The sequence below is a fragment of the Scophthalmus maximus genome, chromosome 21 (genome assembly GCF_022379125.1).
Source record: "Scophthalmus maximus strain ysfricsl-2021 chromosome 21, ASM2237912v1, whole genome shotgun sequence".
Lineage (NCBI taxonomy): Eukaryota > Metazoa > Chordata > Actinopteri > Pleuronectiformes > Scophthalmidae > Scophthalmus > Scophthalmus maximus.
In genome coordinates, this window is record NC_061535.1 from 10,517,873 (window position 1) to 10,538,788 (window position 20,916).

Below are 20,916 nucleotides of genomic sequence, written 5' to 3' on the forward strand. Positions count from 1 at the left end.
AGTACATGTTTTAACATCTGGTGCTCCTCCATGTCCGGTGAAGAAGAAGAAGAAGAAGACCAAGAAGAAGACCGTTACTTGGCTACCGTCAACATCCCAAGTTGCCGACATCGCTCCTTCTCTTTCTGCTGGCGATACGTTATCAAGGTGTGTTGACATTTAATTTCAGGTAAAGTAAGCAAACAGCCGCTCCGGTTGGACATTGTCAAAGGCATTTGCTGTCGGCGACGACGACCGCAAAGGGAGTTAGTTGCGTCTAAGATACGCGGAACACTCGCTAGCTTAGCCTAGCTACACTGTGCTAACCAGCTAACGTTAGCCATCGGTGATGGCATTCTGTATACTAAGCTAGGTGGCTAACGTGTCATTTTAAATAAAATAAAAACTATCGATTTTAGCGGCAGTCACCCTGATAATACTTCATTTCAGACAACGTTAACGTGTCGCTGTGCTTTAACGCTGTTTAGCTCACGCGTGAGCTGTTGCTAACAAAAAGTTTGTTAGCAAACATTTCGTTAGCATACCAAACCATACATATTTTTGGTCTCCCAAGTCACTTACTGTGAAAGTGTCATGTCAATATGCATGTATTATTTGTTTCCACCAGGCACATCAAAATGTTTGATATGTCACTTCTTCTTATTTAAAATTATTATGTCAATATGGTTGCTATGACTTTAGGCATCATGGCGAGCCAGCGGCCTCCCTCGAGCTTGGGCCGTCCAATGAGCCGTAGTGGCTCTGTGGTCCCTGGTGCTGGACGACCCCTGACCGCGGTCCGACCTCCTCCTACAGCCATACGTGTGGGAACGGGGGTAAGTCCACTGCAATTTGGATGAATTTTGGATTTTACATTAACAGGTTTTGGCAAAAAAGTTGTGAGAACAACAACTGGGGAATCTTTGCTTGTCTTAGAAGATCAAGAGAACCCCATCTTCATCTATTTAACATGAAAAACATTGTCCCCAAACTTTTAAACCACATAAATCTGGTTTAGTGTTTATTTTTGTGGGATATGCACCACTGGAAACTTTTTTTTTTATTAAGAAAATAATTCCGCATGCAGACCTTGTTTGCACAGAGGAGTGCTTAATGTGTGTCTTTTTTCTCCTTCTCCTTCATCTTTTTCTTTCATCTCTACGTGTGCTACAATTTATACCAGATTATTTCACAGTATCCAGAACACTACTACTGGGATCTGACATGAAACTCATCGTCTCCATTCTTATAATCGACTGGCTATCTTGGCAGCTTCTTAACAGTTAAACGTCTTAAAACTCCAGCGATATGTTGTTTTATTTTTTTGATTTTCAATACAGATGGTTCCAGGTACAAGTGGTCCTGGTTTGAGGGGCGGTATCCCACTCGCCACCCCTGGAGTCCTGTCGGCACAGATCAAAGTGACGGACAGGCCCGTCACCCAACAGGGCCTCAGTGGGATGAAGACCGGCATGAAAGGTTTGAAGTGACGTCATTAAACCCTTTTCATATTAGTTTTATGGATTAGCACAACATTGATAACTGCTGTGAGATATGTCAAAACAGACACAGACTTCATTACAAGTCTCACCTTTCGCTCTCTCTCTCTTGCTCTCCACAACTTCCTTCCGTCTTCGATCCTGAAAGGGCCCCAGAGGCAGATTCTGGATAAATCCTACTACTTTGGCCTGCTCAGGTAACACATGCTCAATATAAAATCAATGTACTGAAAACATACATGTGACAAATTTACATCCCATAGGACTTTAGGTCATGAAACTATGATATAGTGTGAAATGATTTTAGTTATTCATTAGTCCTCATTAGTAATAGTATGCAGAAGGTGTTTCCAGCAGGGCAGCTGTTTCTTAACCTCCCTGTTGCTGCTGTCTTCCTACAGGAGTAAATTCAATGAGCTGACCACAGAGACCAGCAAATTGCACAAAGAGATTGACAACTACAACCAGGAGAACTCTGTCTACCTCTCCTACGAGAAGAGGTGAGGGGTATTATTACTAGCTTTCGTTCACACTACACAGTTTATAATGTAATAGCAGAGAACATGAAACATATTTTCAAATGACTAAGCTTTTGGTGCTTTTTTCCCCCCACTTCAGAGCTGAAAGTCTGGCTGCAGAGATTAAGGATTTTCAAGGCCAGCTTGCTGACTACAACATGGTAAACAGCTGTAAACTGAATGTTTTTAGCCATTGTCTATAATTATTCTGGGTAAGTTGCTGCTCAAAAGTAAACGTAACTCCTACATCATGAAAATTTCAAGCAAGGGATTGTGAGAACACATTTAACTCTAAGATAGTTGACTGATGCAATTATTCATATTGACTCAAACTGTCTAACATATGTAAACATCTGCGGATAATTGAAACAAATTATAGACAGGGATCCCCTGGCTGTATGATGGTTCATTTTACACTGGACGTAAAGTTACTGTACTTGAGTGATAAACAAACATAATTTAAATATTAAAAGTATAATCAAGAATTTTTTTTAACTCATTTTGTGTGAATTCTTTATTTGTATTTCCAGCTGGTGGACAAGCTCAACACCAACACAGAAATGGACGACATGATAAACGACAATGAAGTTGTAAGTACGCGACAGTGTTTGAGCATTAAATCAACTTTTCTGACGCCTTCAGTCAGAAACACTGATCCTCAGTGAAAATATGAGGAGAATCACCTCATTTCTTCCATTGTTCCTTCTTCTATTCCCTCCCAGTTGAAAGCCCAGAACGACAACGAGGCCGACAGCATCGACAGCGTCTTCACCGAGAGGAGGGAGTAAGTATTTAGTCAAAGTTAAACAAGGTTTTATTATCAAACAGCAGAGAGAATCCCTGAGTGTCACCCAAAACTTCTAAACAAGACCAAGAAGCTAAAATGACTAGCGCAAATATGCTAAATGAAATACGACATACAGTTTTCAAGGACAACCAATGTAGATATCTTGGTGTCCTTGATCTTAGATTGCTCCGCCTCAACTTCAGTAAATGTTTCCACTTACGATTAAAGTTTAGTAAATTGGATTCTTTATCTATCTGTGTATGTCTACAGCTGTGCTTTATTCCAAACATTTACATTATGAAAATACATTCAAACTCAAGGACTCATCTCGCAGATGACCACTTGGAATGTACAGAAGAAATACACACCCCTGTTATGTTTATGTCACACCAGGAGTGAGTCTTACATGTTAGGTTTGAGTTGTTGGCCAGGAATAGGGAATTCTGGCCTTGTACATTTTAACATTTAAACACCTAGTGTTTGGGTGCGACAGATTTTGTATTGTGCGATAAGGGATTTGTCTCCTCTTGAGACTGAAGCTACTGTGTGCTTCTTCATGGTTAGGGGTAAATTCCCCTCTCCTGCAAGTCACTCTTCCCTCCTGATGTATGGATCCTCAAAATACCCATCCTCCTCTTCCTCCGTCTGCCCGTTCTGATGCTCGAAGGTGAATGTCTGATGATTGTGGTATCTCTCTATCTCCGAGAAGACCGTCGAGGCGAAGTTGTCCTCGTCGTCCTCCTGTTGGTTTAGCCGCCGGTGTCGGTAGTTGTGGAAGAGCTTGTACCAGGAGGGGCCCTTGATGGCACACACAATGAGCATGGAGGTGGTTAGCGCCAAGGCTACAACACACGCTGTGAACTTCCACGTGTTGCCGAACACAGGGGTCCAGTCTGGTTGGGGTAAGATGGGGATGATAGGAAAGAAAGACGGTTCTGTTAAAAGAACGGTTATAACTTGTTAAATATCTGCAACTCTCTTTATCTTACCATTGCTTTGGTCCTGGCTGGAAGACAGTGTGGTCTTCAGCATAGCGGATGTAGTCCGAGACTGTTGCGTGTTAACTGGTGTTGCTGGTGTTTGTGGGTCAGCAGTGAAGGTGAGTGACGGGTAACATGCTGCTGTAGTCTCATAAAGATCCTTTCCTGCCTTCGCTTCTGGAAAAGCACAGGTGACTCCAGGTGCCCCTGTGCAGACCCACATCCCACAGAGAAGTAATTCAGTTAGTCAAGCAGGTTGAATGTCCTGTAATGTCCTGTATTCTATTGCAATGTTGATCTCAGAGAAAGATGCCTCTTGTAAAACAAAGTGGTGAGAAGAACGAGGGAAACTGGCTGTTTTAGCTCGAAAATCCCTGTAAAATATATTAATAATATTATTTCCTCCTGGATGTTTGTCTTATTCAGGTTGACTCATTTTTTCTCCATAAGGCAATCAAATTCATTTTAAATCAGGCTTGTAAGTCGGCCACAAGTCAATTTATCACTAAACAAAATATATAGAAAATTTAAAATGATCACCGATGCTGATGTTTGCTGCTGTGACCTCAACAATGCTGCTCAGTAGCGGACAGGAACAATTCCAGGGGTTTTCCTGTAGGTTCAGCTTCTGATGGAGCAAATAGGATTCGGATAGGAGGGTTTGTCAGAAAAAAAGTTAAAGACTGGTCACAGAAAACTTATGTTGAATGAAAAATATCCTTTCTGAAATAAAAAGAATCTTATAGGAAAACATCAAACAGTCGCCGATTACCAGCAACCAAATGGAATTCAAAAGTTATCAGTTATGTATTATTTCACAACTTTGTTGCACAATCTGATGTATTCACTCCAATGTCAATACAAGGCTACATTAGTATTCAGACAGAAATTTTTAATTATGTTATCTAATTTCCAGTGTCAGTCATATGAATATGGTTCATTATATACATGTTGTGTGATGATTTAATATAATATCTCCTTAGACCCCATTACCATGGACCATTTTTTCATTGTACCTTTAGGCCGTTCATCCCTCTGAGTAGTTGTGAGGGAAGACTTGTCAGCTGGTTGTGGGACAGGTCCAGCTCTGTCAGGTCGTCCAGACCAAAGAAAGCCTCAGGATCCAGACTGTAACGACACCCACCACCGTTTTAGTGATCACTGTCAGTAATATGATTATCTTCAGGTTTTAAGATTAAACTCAAAATGTCACAAACTTATGTTTGACATGTTCACTGTGTTAACACAACATAACTAAACTCTGTTTGAATACGTATATTAATATTATCCAATGCAGACTTGGGACTAAGGCTAACATTTTTTTTTAATTTGCTTTGTTATTCACCGACTGATATTGTTCCTGGACAGCGATAGCACTCTGAGGTGTGGCACCACAGAGCAGTAGTTTGCTGGTACAGCAGTCACCCAGTTCCCGTCCAAGTGGAGTTCTTCCAGCAAGGGATAACTGACCAGGGCCTGTCGGTCCAGCTCATTCAGAGTGATCAGGTTCCGCTCAATCACCAGTTTAGTAACAACAGAGCTGTTGACATTATGAGGAATGACTGACAGAGCCATGTTGGTCAGGTTCTTGACCCCCTGCTGGATGGAGGGATGGTTATTAATACACAAATGAACACAAAAATCAGTAACTACGTTATTAAAAAAATTGTTGAATAAGTTTTCATACCGGTGCAACCTCTTTCGCAGCCACAGCAGTATTTCCCAGCATATTCATGGCTACTGCTGCAGTCAGACACAGCAGCAGGAGACGCTGCCGGCAGCTCTGCATCATGCTGACAAACAGAAAAAACACTGTGGGAAACTCGACGCCTCTGTTTTACTGAACGACTGCCTTTAACTGTCTCATTAAAACCAAATCACCTTTTCTGTAGATTTATTTGGAACAGACATTACACAGAACCATGTCTACGACTTAATCAAACCATTAAACTTAATCTGATAAATCACAGTCACCACACTATCTATTTGTTTCGCTCGAGAGGTATTAAGACGAAATGCCCCTCTGCTGTCGTAATGAAGACGTAATTTCCTGGCTATTATTTGATAATAATGTACAAACAATGGTTTGACAAATCTGTGGTTATTATGAACTAATGAAATGAAAACGCTTACCTGTACTTCTACAGGCGCCGAGATAAACCTTTATTCACCTGTCACGCTGACGCGGCCAACACAGCAAATGACCTTTGTTCCTTGTAAAAACACAAAGGCTGACTGTTCCTGCTGGCTGACAATTTATGATTGATGAAGTGTGTCCTCTCTCCTTCCTGTCTTTCTTGCTTTGGTTGGACGTGCTTTTAGTTGGGAAATTTGAATAATTCAGCACATTAACGAAAGGGATTTATGGCGATAACCTGTTCATAGGGAGAGAGTAATTGAAGACGGAGGGAAGATAGTAAAGAAACCAATGGGAAAGAATTTACAGTAATGGGTGGAATAGAAGAAGGATATAAAGTGGGTTTGAGTTCGGTTGGAGGAAATAAAAAGGGAGTAGTGGACGGAAAGAAGGAGACAAGGGAAAGGGAAAGAAGAAGGGCAGTTTTAGGTGGAAGGGAAGGCAATGAGATGGACAAATAGGTAAAGGAAGGAAAGGAGGACAGCTGTAAGCCTTTTCCATCCATTCCCTCAGTTTATCCCTTCCACCATTTGACCCTTGTATCCTTCCTTAATCCTTCCATTTGTTTCATCTAATCTATCATTCCTATATTCTGTGTTTAAATCTGGTTTAAAACCCTTTTCACCCTGTCGTATGTTTTGCTCCACAGACGGGAGGAGGCGATCCGGGCGGTTGACGAGGGGATCCGGAGGGAGAGGCAGGTTGCCGACGAGGTCGTCCAGTCAATGCCAGCCGCTAAACAAGAGAAGTACCTCACCATGGCTTCAGCCAATGAGGAGCTGCTCCAGGTAGAACTGTGGTTTCATCACACTGCTGTATTAGTATAACATGCCTTATACTGTCATGGTGCTATTGTATGAATATGCTCCTTTTCAGTACTTCAATAAACTATTTAATGCCTTATTCATTCATCATATTTAATGGATAATGATAATGATTGAGGAATAATATGAATAATTTAAACAAATGTGAGCATGTATTTGAGCCAACTCTGCAATTCTAGCATTGCTTTTTTAGGAGTGTAACTTTTCCAGTGCACTGCAGTGATAAGTTTAATTTTACATCTGTCAAGACACCAGGTAAAACAAATGAACTTCATGTCCCATTTTCCATCTTCTCCTCTTTGCTCCTTTTTAATTTTTTTCATTATTTGTTTCAGGAACTAACTGTTCTCCAGGAGGAGGTGGACCATCTGGTGACCAGGAAGGAGGACTACGAGGCAGTGAGTTTGGTTTAGGCGAGGAGCTGGGGTGTTGAAGGAAGGAAGGAAGTTAATGTGTGAAAGAAAGGACGTTTTAAATTTAAGATGTTAGACATTTTAATACCGCATAGAATGCAACACAGTTGTAGCAGCTGAAGTATGAAAGATATCAGTGCAACCAGCTTAGAAGATACTGTAATGTCTTGGAATTCTTGACAAGTGCCAGAAAGTAATTGCATTTATATCATTAAACACAACCTGAACCAGGATGCATTGCAGAAAAGGATTGGATGCATTTACAAATCCAAAAAATGTAGTAGTAGAAGTTGGACATGTTTCATCTGACATTTTGTCGTGTGCAGGAGCTGGCCAACTCGCAGATAAAACAGGAAGTGGTGCGGCTTCACGAGTCTCTGTCGGCGCTGCAGGTGAAGCGCGACGCCATGGAGGTGGAGCAGAAGACCCTGGGTTCGCCGCAGGAAGAGAGAGAGAAATTACTCAAACAGGTTGGAGCCAAAGATTGGGAATCTTATAACAATAATAAAAAATAAAAAGAAATAAAAAAACGAGAAAAGTTGTAAAACAGCATAGTCGGTAAACTAAAGGTTTTGGATGCTCTGTTTTCCAGGTGAAGGAAGACAACAAGGAAATCGCCAGCATGGAGAGACAGTAAGTCTTCATATCATTTGAATTAGCTGCTTGTACATTTGGAATGAATTTTTCTTCTGTGTAGTGACCTTTGTGTGTGTGTTCAGGCTCACAGAGATCAGAGAACAGTCCACACAAATCACAGAGCAGATCCGACAGCTCCAGGAGGACTCGGAGGAAGCTCAGGGTAACGCATCAGATCTTTGATTTCCAACTTAACGTTTGTTTGTTTAGGCAGGTTTTTTTATTTACATTATATTTTATTTTGGCATCTCCATTTTTTTTCTCTTTTTTTCCCGTCAGGGGAGTGTCAACAGAAATACAAGGAGCTGAAGAGGAAAGAGGAGGAAATCGACCGTAAGTTAAATTTTTTTTGTAGAACTAGACAATATCAATTATGAGAATATTATGTACTCAGCAAATTGAGATTAAATAGTCACAGTGTTTTATTTATGATAATGATGCAGGAGCATTGAAGTGAGATCAGGCCCTCACAGAGTCTGGAATTAAAACAGTGTTTAGCAATTATTGGATCTTCTGTTGTCAGCAAAAAATGTCAGAAGGCCAAAACTTTGAGTCAGATATACAAATTTTTACAAATTATAACAAAAGTACGTCTTTCAAAAATGGCGACTCACAGTTCCCCCCGGTGACCACTGCTAAAATGGCTCCAACTGTAACTATTATTATTTCTGTTTGCTGGATAACTGCTTCAATGGACTATTTCATGCATATAAAATTATATTATATCATATATATTCGAGATACTGTGTTATCTAAGCCTGCTCTGCACTGTGCCTTTTTGGATACAGCCACCGGGAGTCACCAGAGGCACAACATTCCTCAGTCGTGCAAAAAGGAGATTTAATGTATCCTCATGAGACTGTACATTTACATGCAGCCGTCCTTGTTTCGTTTCAGGGTTCCTGGAGTCGTTTGAGGAGTCCAGGGTTCAGGTGCAGGAGACGATGACACAGAGCCAGGAGGACATCGTCTCCCTCCTGGAACACTGCAGCAGGGTGAGGAAGAGGATTAGAGATGGGGGAGGGAGGGCAAAGAATAGTAAAAGGGAAAAAACAAATTTTAGAGAAAAAAAGGGATGGAAGTCTTGAATAATGTTCCCAAAAGTGACGTATAAACCTCTGACTGTGGGTGTAGAGCATGTTGCGGCTCCGTCAGGTGGATACGGTGACGGCCAGTGAGCTGAGGAACATGCAGGAGGTGCTTGTCAGCAAGGAGACCGAGGTGGTCCAATCAGCGAGCACCGCCAGGGGACTGACAACAGGTCAGTAACGCATACAGACACACACACACAAATATATATACACACGAGCACTTGTTAACGTTCGCTGTCACCATCCAGAGTCCCAGCGTCTGCAGCAGGACCTGGAGAAGGTGCAGCAGCTGGAGGGGAAGATCACGGGCGAGCTGAGCACCCTGAAGGAGCGCGTCGGCACCATGGAGACCGAGCTGCACACCTACCGAGACCTGGACAACCTGAGGCACACGGCAGAGGACAAGAAGAAGGTAACACGGGCTTGTTAAAGAGACATGGATGCTCCTCAAATTCTTGAAAGTGCATATTGAGAAATAGACAAAGTTGCTGAAATGTGTCAGATGAATTAAAAACACCATGTTTGTTCCTGCGGTGCAGAGGCTGCAGGAGGCGCAGGTGTCGCTGACGCAGCGTCGGGATTCCTTCCGACAGCTGTTGGATGAGATGAAGCAGAAATATGAAGCTGTGAAAACCAAACTGCAAGAAAACGAGACTCACGCTGAGGTGAGAGGCATTTTGAACATTGTGATCTGAACTTTTCATGTGACGCATCGTGTTGACTTCATCCTGATTTTCATTTTTCTGCCCTGAGATTTTTGTTGCTATATATACGTGTGTATATATATATATATATATATATATATATATATATATATATCTGTTGTTGTTGTTGTTCTTATTAGATGCCAGTGAGTGATTTTGTTGTTTCAATTATGGATTAAAGGAGAGAGTTTATTCTTTAGCAAACTGAACTAGTTTTTTCCCAGAGTTTGCGTAATCTGCTCTAGAAACTGGGCCTTTTTTCTCGGAGTGCACCTCAGACGTGAATTGCTCTTGAACACTTCAACATTTTATGTTACAAACTTGTGATTCTCTGCACATGCTAATCTTGCGTGTTGTGTCCCTTTGTGTGTCTCTGTGTGTGTATTATTTCGTAGTTGGCTAACCTGGAGAGGAAGTGGCAACACTTGGAGCAGAACAACTTTGTCATGAAAGAGTGTATCCTTCAGAGTCTCCGTCTGTTTATTTGTCCAGAAGATACTCACGTGTGAGTGGTCTGTGTAAGAGATGATCTTTCCTCAACTGCAGCATCAGTCATTGCGTCCAAATCCCAGGAGAGCGACTACGACTCGGTTGCCAAGATCGTCTCTCAACAAGTGGCTGAGTACAACAAGTGTCTCATAGACGCACTGCAGAACAACAGGAGTTGAACACACAAGAATAATTTATCAAGTTTTTGTCAAACTGTCTCTCGTTTGTGGCGCTGCCAATTTGTTTGGGCAGCTGACCCCTATCCAGTTAATAAAATAGATCCATGGTATTTATCTAAAATATTTTGTATTTAAAAATTACAGGTGATTCCACAACTCTGTGGGTTTCTGTGAATTAAACTTCAGTGCTCTATTATAATTTGAATAAATCTGTTTTGAAAAAAAAAATCTTTAATGTTCTTGAAGTTGCACCAAAGCTGTTTTGAAGCAGTTTTTAGTCAACACTCAAATTCAAGTGTGGTTACAACAAAGTCCTGGTGTTCAACCTGTTGTTCTGAAAGAAACTCTGGTGACGTCACTGGTGGTGGGTTGTATTCACGGGATTGGCAATATTGTACACAAATGATACTTTAATGTTCAGGATTATTAATACACCTTGATGATGAATTAATACGTTAGTGTGCGACAACAAAAATTAAGTCAAGGTACGTAACTCGCAGAAAATGTTGTGCTTTAAGGTTTGTTAAATAGTCCTCCTGGTCTCTTGTCAGTTCTGTTCAAAACTTTTCAATCATTCCACGACTTTCATAAATCAATTCATATGAAATAATTTCCAAGCCCAATGTGAAAAAATTTTCACAATATGACAATAATAGCTGTGCATTTTTCCCTTGAAACAAAATCCCCAAATCTTACTTCATTTTTAGATTTATTGCTTTTAATTACAGGACAAAAAAACAGATCAACAGTTTGCATAAAAACCAAATTCCGCTCTAGAAATATATTTGACCTTTCCAGTACATCGATATCAAAGAGTAAACATTACAACTGAGAGTGGCAGCAGAGTGATCCCTTGCAAATGTACAGTACAGCATTATTTTCTTTCCAACTATCAAGGTCAACAAAAAAGTACACATGGGTTGTTCGGTGCATCCTCAGTATGTACACTGGACTTCACTCTTCATCTTTTAAAGTCTGCCTGGTCCACGTCTGGTCGCCGCCACTGACTCCCGGATTCAGAAATCAGTAAGATTTCAAGCCTTGGACTAGAGTATGAACTTTGTGGGACAGTTTGGGACATAAATAGTCGTCAAAGTGAAACTGGAGACAGTCCGATCTGAGAGCAGTGGGTTCAGGGTGTTTAACAGATTGACATTAAATAGTCTCCACCACTGGCAATCTTCTGGCAGTCAATTTAAGTGAAACAACTGTGTATGCATAGATTTCTATTTCACCTTGTGCACTGACAGTAGTTTGATTAATGCTAATCAAAAATAAAATGTCCACAAGGCCCGAAAGAACCAAAGAGCAGCCTGAGAGTTTCTCTCTCACACACTCAAACACACTTAATTTGCATAAAACTATCATAATTTCAAAATTTAAAGCGCATCACCAAGAAAAAAAGGCTTAGGAAAAAAATTCTATTCAATTTTTCCCCCATCCTAATGTAGACGGAACAGAAAACACAAACTTCACACACAGGCTATGAGATGTTCCATGTTATTTTGTCTTGAGACCTGTGAACTCCTTTTAAACAAGCGCTCAGTATTGAATGCATTAAAGACATGGTGAAATAATAAATAAATACTATTCAATATTTTTGAATGCATTCAAAACTACAGATCTCATTGAAAAGTCCAGAAATAAAGTTGGATTTTTACTTTTTTTTTAAAAAAGCAACAAGCCGTCTGACTTAACTCCTAAAGAGCTGTTGTGACAGAAATACATCTGTTTTCTGTTGGTCAGTCTGTAAAGTTAAGTGGAAACAAAACACCTTGACCAAACTGCCCACTGCTCCATCTCATCCACTCGTGAAGGCAACAGCTGAACTATTTTTGAAAAAATATATATAAGTTTGAATCTTTTTTATTTTTTAACTTTCCAAACCTGACTATCACGGCAGATTCATACAGCGATTGGCTACATGTTGAGGTGGCATCTGAACCTCTTATTGAAGCTCCTTCTAATTTCTTCTAACTCATTTTGTGCCCTTTCCTTTTCAGTAGGTTAGGGGTAAAACTAGATTATATAACTTCTCACTTTTTTAGATAGACATTACTGTGTAAGTACTGAGTCAGTTCTCTTACTTTATAACTATTTAGTATTCTCCAGCATTAAACATCACATTAAGTCACTTGTGGCCACAGTTCAGGTTTTATGAATGGGAACGTCATCTGGCTACAGCACCTTGCAAAAAATGACACGGCTACGATTAAGTCAACTTGGACAAACAACACGCAAATAAATTGAAGGGGCAAAGTTGTAAATGATCAGTTTAAATTTAAGGCCGACAGACATGAACAGGAACATTAACTTATTTTTTTTTCAGTTTGCTTTGTGTCCATTCACATCTAGAGTCCTAGTAGTGGTTTAAAAATCTCAAGTCCTGTCTCGAGTGAGACCAAAGCTTATCACCAGTACAACTTCCTCTTCGGGAGAGCATGAATCTACCAAATACATTTTAGTATTGAGAGGCAACTTTAGATAAAAAGTTAAAAAACATTATTTCTTCTGAGACCATGAAGTACAACTGCAGGTAGATGGCTGATGTCCGGGTCGAATGACTTTTTTCTACAGTAACTGTAGTTTTTAATTAAAAACACAGTAATACTCATCATAAACATCAGCCAGAAAAAAAAAAGATATTTCACACCTGTAACACAAAATTATATTCAAACAAAATCAAAATACTGTATTTGCCTGTAGTTTAGTGGAACATGAATGAATCCTTACAACAACCTGCTTCGCAGTGACAAACTGTTTTAGTGCACTTCCACTTCACAAAACTTTTAAAATCACATAATACAAAGCAGCAATCCCCTTCCAATAAAACACAGATCAAGTGGCAAAAATGCACGAGATCCATCCATTTTCATACACTCCCGATTCCTTAAATGAGAAGGTGTACATTCAGAAAAAATTTAGCAAATATGAAAATGCAAATAAACATAAAATCCATTTTGCTTACATTGTGGGTTTTTTTGATTCTTGTTTTAATCTTCGAAAACTACTGTACATTTGTCGGACAAAAAAATCCCAGGTGAACAGTAATAACGAGGAAAGTGTTTAAACACCGTTTTCAGTCGAGACTTTTTCAAGCAAAAAAAGTTTCCCCAAAAATCTGTCAACTTCCTAATAATTATGTAATAAGTTACTAGTTTCCAACCCTCAGTGCAAAAATATCAAAAAACAAACGGAAAGGGAAGAGACCAGGAGTCACGTGGAATATTCTGTGTGCGCGAGACAAGTCTCCATCTCCACGGAAACATGTTTTTTTTTCTCAGGCACGAGTACTGAGGCTTTGTTCACTGAGCCCTTGGCAGGTTGAGATTTTTTTGTTTCCCTTTCCTGAAGCACACAGATGCTTTAGTGCGCTGCTCTCACACACTTTGCCTGGGGGGGAAGAACAGAGGACTGTCACCGTGGTAACGAGACCAGAGGAAGTCTTCATCCCTTCTTCTTCTTCTGCTTCTTCTTCAGTCCGCATTGTCGAATGCTTCTGAAATGTGGGAGGCTGCGTACTTTAACCGGAAGCCTCCTGCAATGGAAACACACAAGCATCCACATGGACACACACAGATGTATCCAAACACACAAGAGGATACAAAATCAGTGGATCAGCTGAGGAAATCACAAATCTGAACATTGCATGAAGTCAGTGATTTCTGTCGGGGCTAGATCTTGATTTGAACAAGTTTTTTTTTTTTTTTCTGCTTTAAAAAAAATCCTGAGCAAAATCTAAAATTAAGTTTCTTTGAGTCGAACAAACTGTATTGTCGTTCCGCCGCTCGGTCGCCGGTTATCGTTCATCTCGGCTGTCTACGAAAAATCGATTCTGCAGAGACATTGCGAGGAACTTCGTCTTGTCAGAGTGGCTTCAGATAACGTGACTCGATGATCACCGTTAAAAAAAAAAAAAGAAGAAAATAGTTCTGAGTCTGTTAACTGATTTTTCATCAGTTTAAATCTGCAGGTTTCACCATCTACAGGCCTCACCACGTTTTTGAGGTTTTCGAAGAGACTTTCAAAAAGAGAACACACTGCTGTTAACACTGATGCCCACACACGTTCATGTTCACCAAACCAATAAGTTAGTCCTCATCCTTCAAGACGTTTTCTCTTGTAAACCTGAAGAATTTAATTTGAACACACAAACAATCAAGTCCTAAGGATTATCGTCTCCGCTGCCTCATTTTGCTGTGCAAAAAAAATTTGTAATGATCTCATTAACGTTCCCTGAGGCTGGAGCACAAAAAAAAAAATCACACTGACACTAAGGTGGTATGTCGTCGTTGGCCACAAGGGGCAGCAATGCTTGAAATAACAATCAAAGGAGTCATTACTTTTAATATGTAGAGTTTACAGTATTTTTTGTTTTTTGTTTTACAGAAGTCGTTGAGGAGGCTGAGGACTAACTGGTTAGTTTCCGTCCTGAGTTTTTCTATGGGAACCATGGGAACGCAGTTAAGTGTTGATCGTGTGACTGTGATTCTAAAGCCACCTGCATGAAAGAAGTGTGAGCGGTTGCAGTTGTATTTTTCTTTTTAAAAACTCGTAAAACTTTAAAAACATTCACAGAGCAGCAGCAAACAAAAAAAAAGATACCACTAATAACACCCCTTGCCAGCAGGTGGCACAAGAGTTTGGCTCTACAGTTACTGCTGCAATTGCCTCTTGAAGGTGATATTGACATTTCTACAACTACATTTCTAAACCACCACTGCTTTATTCTTTACTACAGGTGGACGAAGTCTAACGTTGACTCAACAGTTTGCCTCTCTTGTTATGTGGAGCTGGTAAGAACTCTCAGTCTGACTCCTACCACACTGTCGGTCTTCAAGCCTCATGCTGCTGCTGCTGTTTGAGACAGTTTCAGTGTTTCAGTGGCCAAATAAACCAAAGTGATGAGCTGAAATGTAAACCCGGTGAGAATGAGCCCTGACTTCTCATCGTCTAGACTAAATGTTGGACTTTAACTGAGGGGTCCTCTGTTTCTGCCTGTATCTCATAGCTGCATTACCTTGCTGTGTGGAGTCTATGGAGGGCTGGTTGCAGTCCTGAGCGTAGTGGCCGCTCACACCACAGTTATAACAGGACACATTGCCGCTCTTCTTATTGACTCCGCCTCCCCCTAGTGTCACAGCAGGCAGCATCCCCAGATGATTCGGGTACACGTGCTGGTAGACGCGCTGGCAGAACGACTGCTGCTGGAGGTTGTAGCTCGCCGCGGCGACCGCCACTGCGGCGGCCTGGGTGCCCAGCATGTGTGACGGCACGTCCGCGTGAGCGTGGAGGGGGCCGTAGGGCGACGGGTGTGCAGGAGGTGGCGCGGCGGTGAAGAATGGTGGCAGGTTGGCGGCGCCATTGGCCTGGTGAGGAGACTGGGCCTGGGTGAGGTAGCTGTTACTGCACAGGCTTGTTAGCTGGAAGAGAGGTGGAGGAATGCTGAACACCTGCCGCGCTGCTGCCGCTGCCATTTGGTGGGTGGGGAAGAACAAGGGGGTCTGACAGCTGGAGGCGCCGCTGACACTGCCGCCGCCGCCTCGCCCACCGCAGTTGTTGTGACAGCCACAAGTACCACAGCCCAAAGGTTGTTGTTGTTGTTGTGGTGGTGGTGGTGGTGGTGGTGGTGGTGTTGGCTGCTGGGACCTCACTTGTTGCTGCTGGGTTTGCTGAAGAGTAATAGGGTTTCCAGGGGCAATGGGGGGACTTCCACTGGAAGGGCCACTGTTGCTGTAGGACGTGCAGTTACTGTGCGCGTTGCTGTGAGTAAGTGCTGGACTAGGGTTCGGGGCGGGTCCAGGGGTGTGGGTGGGCACAGTTGGAGGAACAGCTGCTTGAACGTGTCCAGGACACGGAGCTGCACCAGTGGCTGCAGGTGCTCCTGCAGTTGGCAGGCCAGATGTGGGGGCGGGCGGCAGGGTGTAGGGAGGGGGCAGGCCAGACGGTAAGGGTAAGCTCGGGTGCTTGGCATGAGAAGTCTCCGGACCTGAGCCTCCGCTGGCCGGGTCCTGGCAGGGCAGAGACTGCTGAGGTGGAGAGGAGAAGGTCGTGGGGCCAGGAGTCATGACGCCTCTCACAGGGGCCTGGTGCGACGCCTGTGGTAATGCAGCAGTAGGACCACTCCCCGAGGCTCCGTCAGCTCCGCCTGGGCTGTGAGGCAGAGCTGTTTTGAACCTCTGAACCAGAGGCGGCACAGCAGGACTTCCTGGAGGATGGAGGGCGAGAGGTGGAATACCAAAGGTTGGGAGCATGTCCCTCTTCTCTGGGTCTCCCGCAATTCCAGGGCCTAGATTGGCCGGAGGCACTAGGGGCATCTGCATCATCACCGTCCCAGATGGGGGCTTCCCGTCAGGGATGATGATTTGGCTTGGAGGAGGAGGGACCAGTGGAAGCAGTGAGTCAGCGACTCTGTTGGGGAGCACGTACGGCAGAGAATGCATGAAGGAGAGAGGGGGGAACTCTGTGCTGGTCTCCGGGCAGAGGGGCTCCATGTGGGCCCGGTGGTTGGTGGAAGACAGTGGATGGACAGAGGACACCTCCCCCACAACAGCTGGATCGGTCTTGTGCATGAAGAACATGTCGGGACCTTTACAGGAGTCGTCGGAGTGGCTGTCTGTATCTAACAGAGAAACAAGATCAGCTTAGTCCACATTACACAAACATCCTTGTGATAGAGGACAAGAGATTCCTGCGCACACACTACAGGTTGTTTTTACCTTTGTTGTTGTCGTCCTCACTGTCCAGGCTCTCTGCTCCTCTGTGCTGTGGGCTGGATGGAGAGCTGTAGCTCTCTGATGACGTCTCACCAAAGGTATCTGGACCAGAGCCCCCGTCTGCAACAACAACATCCGTGTCAGACAAACACCAGGCGACTGTATGCATCTGTCCAGTAGTGTGGTCGTTTACATTAAGCAGAGCTACTGTTGTGCATGATGCGTTGTGTAAACAGTATGGAGCCGCGGTGAACGGGGTCCTGACGTCACTGTGACCAGTAACATCCTGCATGGCCGTGTTGTGTTCAGGTGTCGCTAAAAAGATCAGTGTTTTTCAGTGTCAAGTCTGTTTTTAACGAAACTGTGGATTTGTGATAGCAATCTAACATCTATTATGATTGGTCTTATTATTTCTGTGAAGGAGGAGAAGATCACACAAACCAATCCAGCATTAAAAAAAAAAAAATGATATGATTCTTTGTCATCGTTCAGTTTGTAAGCATGTAACAGGAGCTTCAATTTTGTCCAATCCAAGAGGATTTGTTAGGAAATGGACACTGGGGATAATTAAATCCTTGGGAAGTGTGAGTTATGCTGAATCTTAATATATGTGAATCATATCTGTGTTCTGGTTCGGCCCCTTGCGCAAGAGACGGTTTTACTAAATCAACTCATGTCTGTTTCTCTCATTCTTAATCATCCCAGAACTTCCTCAACTCTGTTGGTCTACGACAACCCTCTGGACACTCACCTTTCCTCTGAGGCGACACCAAACTACCATTGGTCACAAAGGCAGCTCCTTTCCCCTTCCCCTTGTCCCTGGAGGGAGACGGACAGAAAACAAGGGGACAAGGTAACATCAGCGGGGGCATCCAGTAACAAGGGAGAGAGATGTGGTAAGTGAGGAGTAGAGTCAGTGGTCACTTTTTTTCTAAACTATGACGTTTAACAAGATGAAATATTCTAGTCATCGGACATCTGGATTTTAGAAACAAGCTGAGCAAACAGCCCGTGCTGACATGCTGTGTCACAGAAACACAGATTTTCTACTTTAAACTGGTTTTATGACCAAGGCCGTTTGTTTTGGAGAGGACCAATCCTCCGCAGATAATTAGGCTGCCGGTAAAAACCTGAACTGAGGGAATCCTGACCAATAATAAAACGTCAACGAGGTGTTTAAGAATGAAGCCAGTGGCACATTTTGGTGGAAAACACTGCGGCAGTGTCACAGTCCAGCAAAGTTTCCTCATCGGCGTCATACAATCCTAACAAGGCTTTGCTGACCTACCTGTCTGAGGGCAGGACCCTGCTCTTGGTTTTAGTGACTGGGTGAACTCGCTTCTCGGTGTCCGGGTGCTGGGAACAAGAAAAATGAGTCAGAACGTTCCACGTTTCAAGTGTTTACAACAGCAATCAGTTTTTCAGGAGTCACTAGTTCACAAAAGACAGATAATAGTGACGATGATATAATTGAAGAATGCACTTTGCTTATGCACTCAAAACTTACACGACTCTTTGTAACTTAGAAAGTTGTTTCTATCCAAATACTATCCGCAGACCAGTGCATTAAATCTAAGAAAGGTAAACGGTGTACACTATATCATTGTTTGGAGTTTCTTGAGAGTTTTAGATTGGTATTAGTAAATCTTATTTAATGTTACACGTGATGTTATTTTTATGCTATGTATGCAGTACAATGTAATACAAACTTGGGGTGAAAACATTACCTCCTTGCCGAAGGTCAAATAAAAATAAAAAAGGGGGAAACGGAGAAATGTTCTTGTGAAACTGATCCCATGAGAGACTTGACAAGGTAAGAACTCCAATAAATTCAATTCCTTAAAAATTATATCTGCATGAAGTTTGACAATTCCAAGTTGTAATTATTTCAATCACAAAAATGGATGAACAGAGTCGTGACATTTGAATAGCAGAGAGACTCTCTCTCTCTCTCTCTCTGCTATTCAAATGTCACGACTGTGTGGTGTGTTTTGTCAGCAAAGTTCGCTCTCTCTCTCTCCGCTCACATGTATGTAGTCTTGAGCTACATCAGTGAGATTAGCGGTGAGTACTCCCATTCACGTGGCAGTGTGTTACACATCTGTACACACACACACACACACACACACACACACACACACACACACACACACACACACACACACACACACACACACACACACACACACACACACACACACACACACACACACACACACACACACACACACACACACACACACACACACACACACACACACACACACACACACACACACACACACCTGCAGCGGAGAGGCTGAGTAAATCTTACTGGCCCTTCATGTGTCTACACCCCGTAATGATTAACTGATGTTCGTGGAGTTGTCCGTAACGGTGAGCTCTGGTTCTGAACTTTACAGTCGAGTTGATCATTAAACCAACAACAAACCTCCGTTACATGTGAGAAAAGCAAAGACCCCCCCTCCCCTTACCTTCACCTGTTCAGCCTCCTGACTGCTCCTCAGTGCACAGCTCTTCTTCCTCCTCTCCGCAGGACCGTTGACCTCTGCAGTGTGGCCCCCCCTCCGCCCGTCCCCCTGGGAGGCTTTGGCACTAGACAGGCTGATGTCGAAGAGAGGAATGTAATTGTCATGTCCTTAAATGTTTATTAGATCGTAATAGTCTCATTCTCTCCTCAATACAACTCTGTATTACTTTTTATATTCCTGTTTTGGGATATATAAACTTTCTATACAGTAAATATTTGCCTGTATTCCTACTAATTAGCTGCTATTTTTTTATTATAATGTTTGAGTAGTATTAGATTATACGTTGCTGCAGTGATGGTTCTATTTTTATCATTTGGATGAAAATGTCTTAGGAGCGTGGACGGTCTACTCACCTTTGACTCGGGCTCTTGGTCCCGTGCTTCTTCTTGTGTCCCTGAACGTACGACTCTGAGACACAATAATCAAGAAACAGCTTGTCAGTTTGTCATGAAATGTGAAAATGTAGAACAGAGAAGATGTTTGTAGATGTAGCAAAACAGCAATAATATAGATCATTGGCTCTTTAAAGTCTAGCTGTTAGCTATTAATGTTAACACCCAATTAGAACCCAAAGCCCAATAAAACCTTTACAGAACAATTTAAAGATTTCAACTTCCTCATTATTTCTATTACTAATGTGAAAGGGTTCGGATTAGACCTCAGCACCAACATCCATTTATTTCTAAATCCACTCCACAGCACTTTTATTTTGACACATTTTAAAAAGAGGCAACGCATACACTTTCCCTCCGCTTTGAGTCCGAGTGCTACGCTGAGCTTAACAACAGCTTACCAGAGCATTACTAGACCTCCATCTGTGCTTGAACATGAACCAGGAAGCCATTTACTTCTGTGGTATGTAACGCTTCACACAAATACACAATGTTTCAGGCCTCTCGTTTCTCAGAGACCACTGATTTCAGTTAAAACTACACATGACAATACCCACACAAAGGATTTTTATATCTTGTCTTGTTTAATCCTTAGTTCTTAATCTTATTGTACATTATTCAGTATATAAAATGCTACAAATTTGCTTTTTCTAAGCTAAAGGAAAAGTAAAGCAATTCTATGTCCTTTTCCTTTTCAAAGTATTAGTAATAACTATGAAATGAATCCAACAAACAGGATTCCATTGCATTATCTGAGCATTGACTCATTCTCATGTAAAGTATGAGCCCAGCCGGGGCTGCGGCTGCTCGAGCACAAGCAGGCAAATATAGCTGTGAAACATGAGGATTTGAAACACACTCAGCCTTTCCCTTCGACCTCCAAAAATAAATGCGTGTTAGCTTTTCAAGTTGTAGCTTCAACTATGATTAGAGTCGCAGTGGCGGTCAGTCTGTAAACACAGTCGGGTCGTGCTCTCTCCCTGACAATATTACTCTACACCCGAGGAAAAACGCAGAGGGAAATGAGCAGGGAGGGAATTT

At 42.4% G+C, this 20,916-nt stretch overlaps 3 protein-coding genes across 8 annotated transcripts in view; 1 reads left to right on the forward strand and 2 right to left on the reverse strand.

Annotated features, from left to right (window-relative positions):
* ift74 (intraflagellar transport 74) lies at positions 1 to 20,081 on the forward strand. Of its 5 annotated transcripts, XM_047329741.1 has the most exons (23): positions 1 to 147; positions 682 to 815; positions 1,320 to 1,458; positions 1,627 to 1,675; positions 1,880 to 1,978; positions 2,097 to 2,157; positions 2,527 to 2,586; positions 2,719 to 2,780; positions 6,550 to 6,688; positions 7,060 to 7,122; positions 7,464 to 7,607; positions 7,730 to 7,770; positions 7,857 to 7,936; positions 8,053 to 8,106; positions 8,671 to 8,768; positions 8,908 to 9,034; positions 9,113 to 9,276; positions 9,404 to 9,529; positions 9,964 to 10,024; positions 10,121 to 15,032; positions 17,658 to 17,848; positions 19,489 to 19,576; positions 19,816 to 20,081. In XM_047329741.1, exons 2-20 carry the CDS (start codon positions 687 to 689, stop codon positions 10,234 to 10,236), a joined length of 1,812 nt encoding a protein of 603 aa, XP_047185697.1. In that variant the 5' UTR covers positions 1 to 147; positions 682 to 686; the 3' UTR covers positions 10,237 to 15,032; positions 17,658 to 17,848; positions 19,489 to 19,576; positions 19,816 to 20,081. The 5 variants fall into 5 exon arrangements, with proteins under 5 accessions (XP_047185697.1, XP_047185696.1, XP_047185695.1 ...); XM_047329740.1 differs by having other exon boundaries at positions 17,658 to 19,576; XM_047329739.1 differs by having other exon boundaries at positions 19,489 to 20,081.
* Positions 2,493 to 6,028, reverse strand: LOC118290991 (leucine-rich repeat-containing protein 19). Of its 2 annotated transcripts, none has more exons than XM_035618827.2 (7): positions 5,897 to 6,028; positions 5,451 to 5,556; positions 5,109 to 5,359; positions 4,780 to 4,891; positions 4,304 to 4,391; positions 3,773 to 3,970; positions 2,493 to 3,676 (listed from the first exon to the last, which is right to left on the reverse strand). In XM_035618827.2, exons 2-7 carry the CDS (start codon positions 5,553 to 5,555, stop codon positions 3,372 to 3,374), a joined length of 1,059 nt encoding a protein of 352 aa, XP_035474720.2. In that variant the 5' UTR covers position 5,556; positions 5,897 to 6,028; the 3' UTR covers positions 2,493 to 3,371. The 2 variants fall into 2 exon arrangements, with proteins under 2 accessions (XP_035474720.2, XP_035474719.2); XM_035618826.2 differs by having other exon boundaries at positions 5,109 to 5,362.
* Positions 10,933 to 20,916, reverse strand: part of zcchc2 (zinc finger, CCHC domain containing 2) — an 18,419-nt gene continuing 8,435 nt past the window's right edge. The window contains exons 9-15 of the mRNA XM_035619847.2: positions 19,837 to 19,891; positions 19,427 to 19,556; positions 18,241 to 18,308; positions 17,704 to 17,771; positions 16,956 to 17,072; positions 15,257 to 16,858; positions 10,933 to 13,774 (exon numbers count right to left, since the gene is read on the reverse strand). Of these exons, the coding sequence (XP_035475740.2) occupies positions 13,713 to 13,774; positions 15,257 to 16,858; positions 16,956 to 17,072; positions 17,704 to 17,771; positions 18,241 to 18,308; positions 19,427 to 19,556; positions 19,837 to 19,891 (2,102 nt within the window). The 3' untranslated portion in view covers positions 10,933 to 13,712. The remainder of the gene's footprint in view (positions 13,775 to 15,256; positions 16,859 to 16,955; positions 17,073 to 17,703; positions 17,772 to 18,240; positions 18,309 to 19,426; positions 19,557 to 19,836; positions 19,892 to 20,916) is intronic.

Bases quoted from the DNA above. Each gene is read 5' to 3' on its own strand.
- ift74 (XM_035618825.2), top strand. From the start codon at position 687: ATGGCGAGCCAGCGGCCTCCCTCGAGCTTGGGCCGTCCAATGAGCCGT. The intron at 7,608-7,729 runs GTTGGAGCCAAA...TCTGTTTTCCAG, and splicing joins GAGAGAAATTACTCAAACAG to GTGAAGGAAGACAACAAGGA. The intron at 7,771-7,856 runs GTAAGTCTTCAT...GTGTGTGTTCAG, and splicing joins ATCGCCAGCATGGAGAGACA to GCTCACAGAGATCAGAGAAC.
- LOC118290991 (XM_035618826.2), bottom strand. From the start codon at position 5,555: ATGATGCAGAGCTGCCGGCAGCGTCTCCTGCTGCTGTGTCTGACTGCA. The intron at 5,363-5,450 runs GTATGAAAACTT...CCCTCCATCCAG, and splicing joins CTGCGAAAGAGGTTGCACCG to CAGGGGGTCAAGAACCTGAC. The intron at 3,677-3,772 runs GTAAGATAAAGA...TACCCCAACCAG, and splicing joins CAGCCAGGACCAAAGCAATG to ACTGGACCCCTGTGTTCGGC.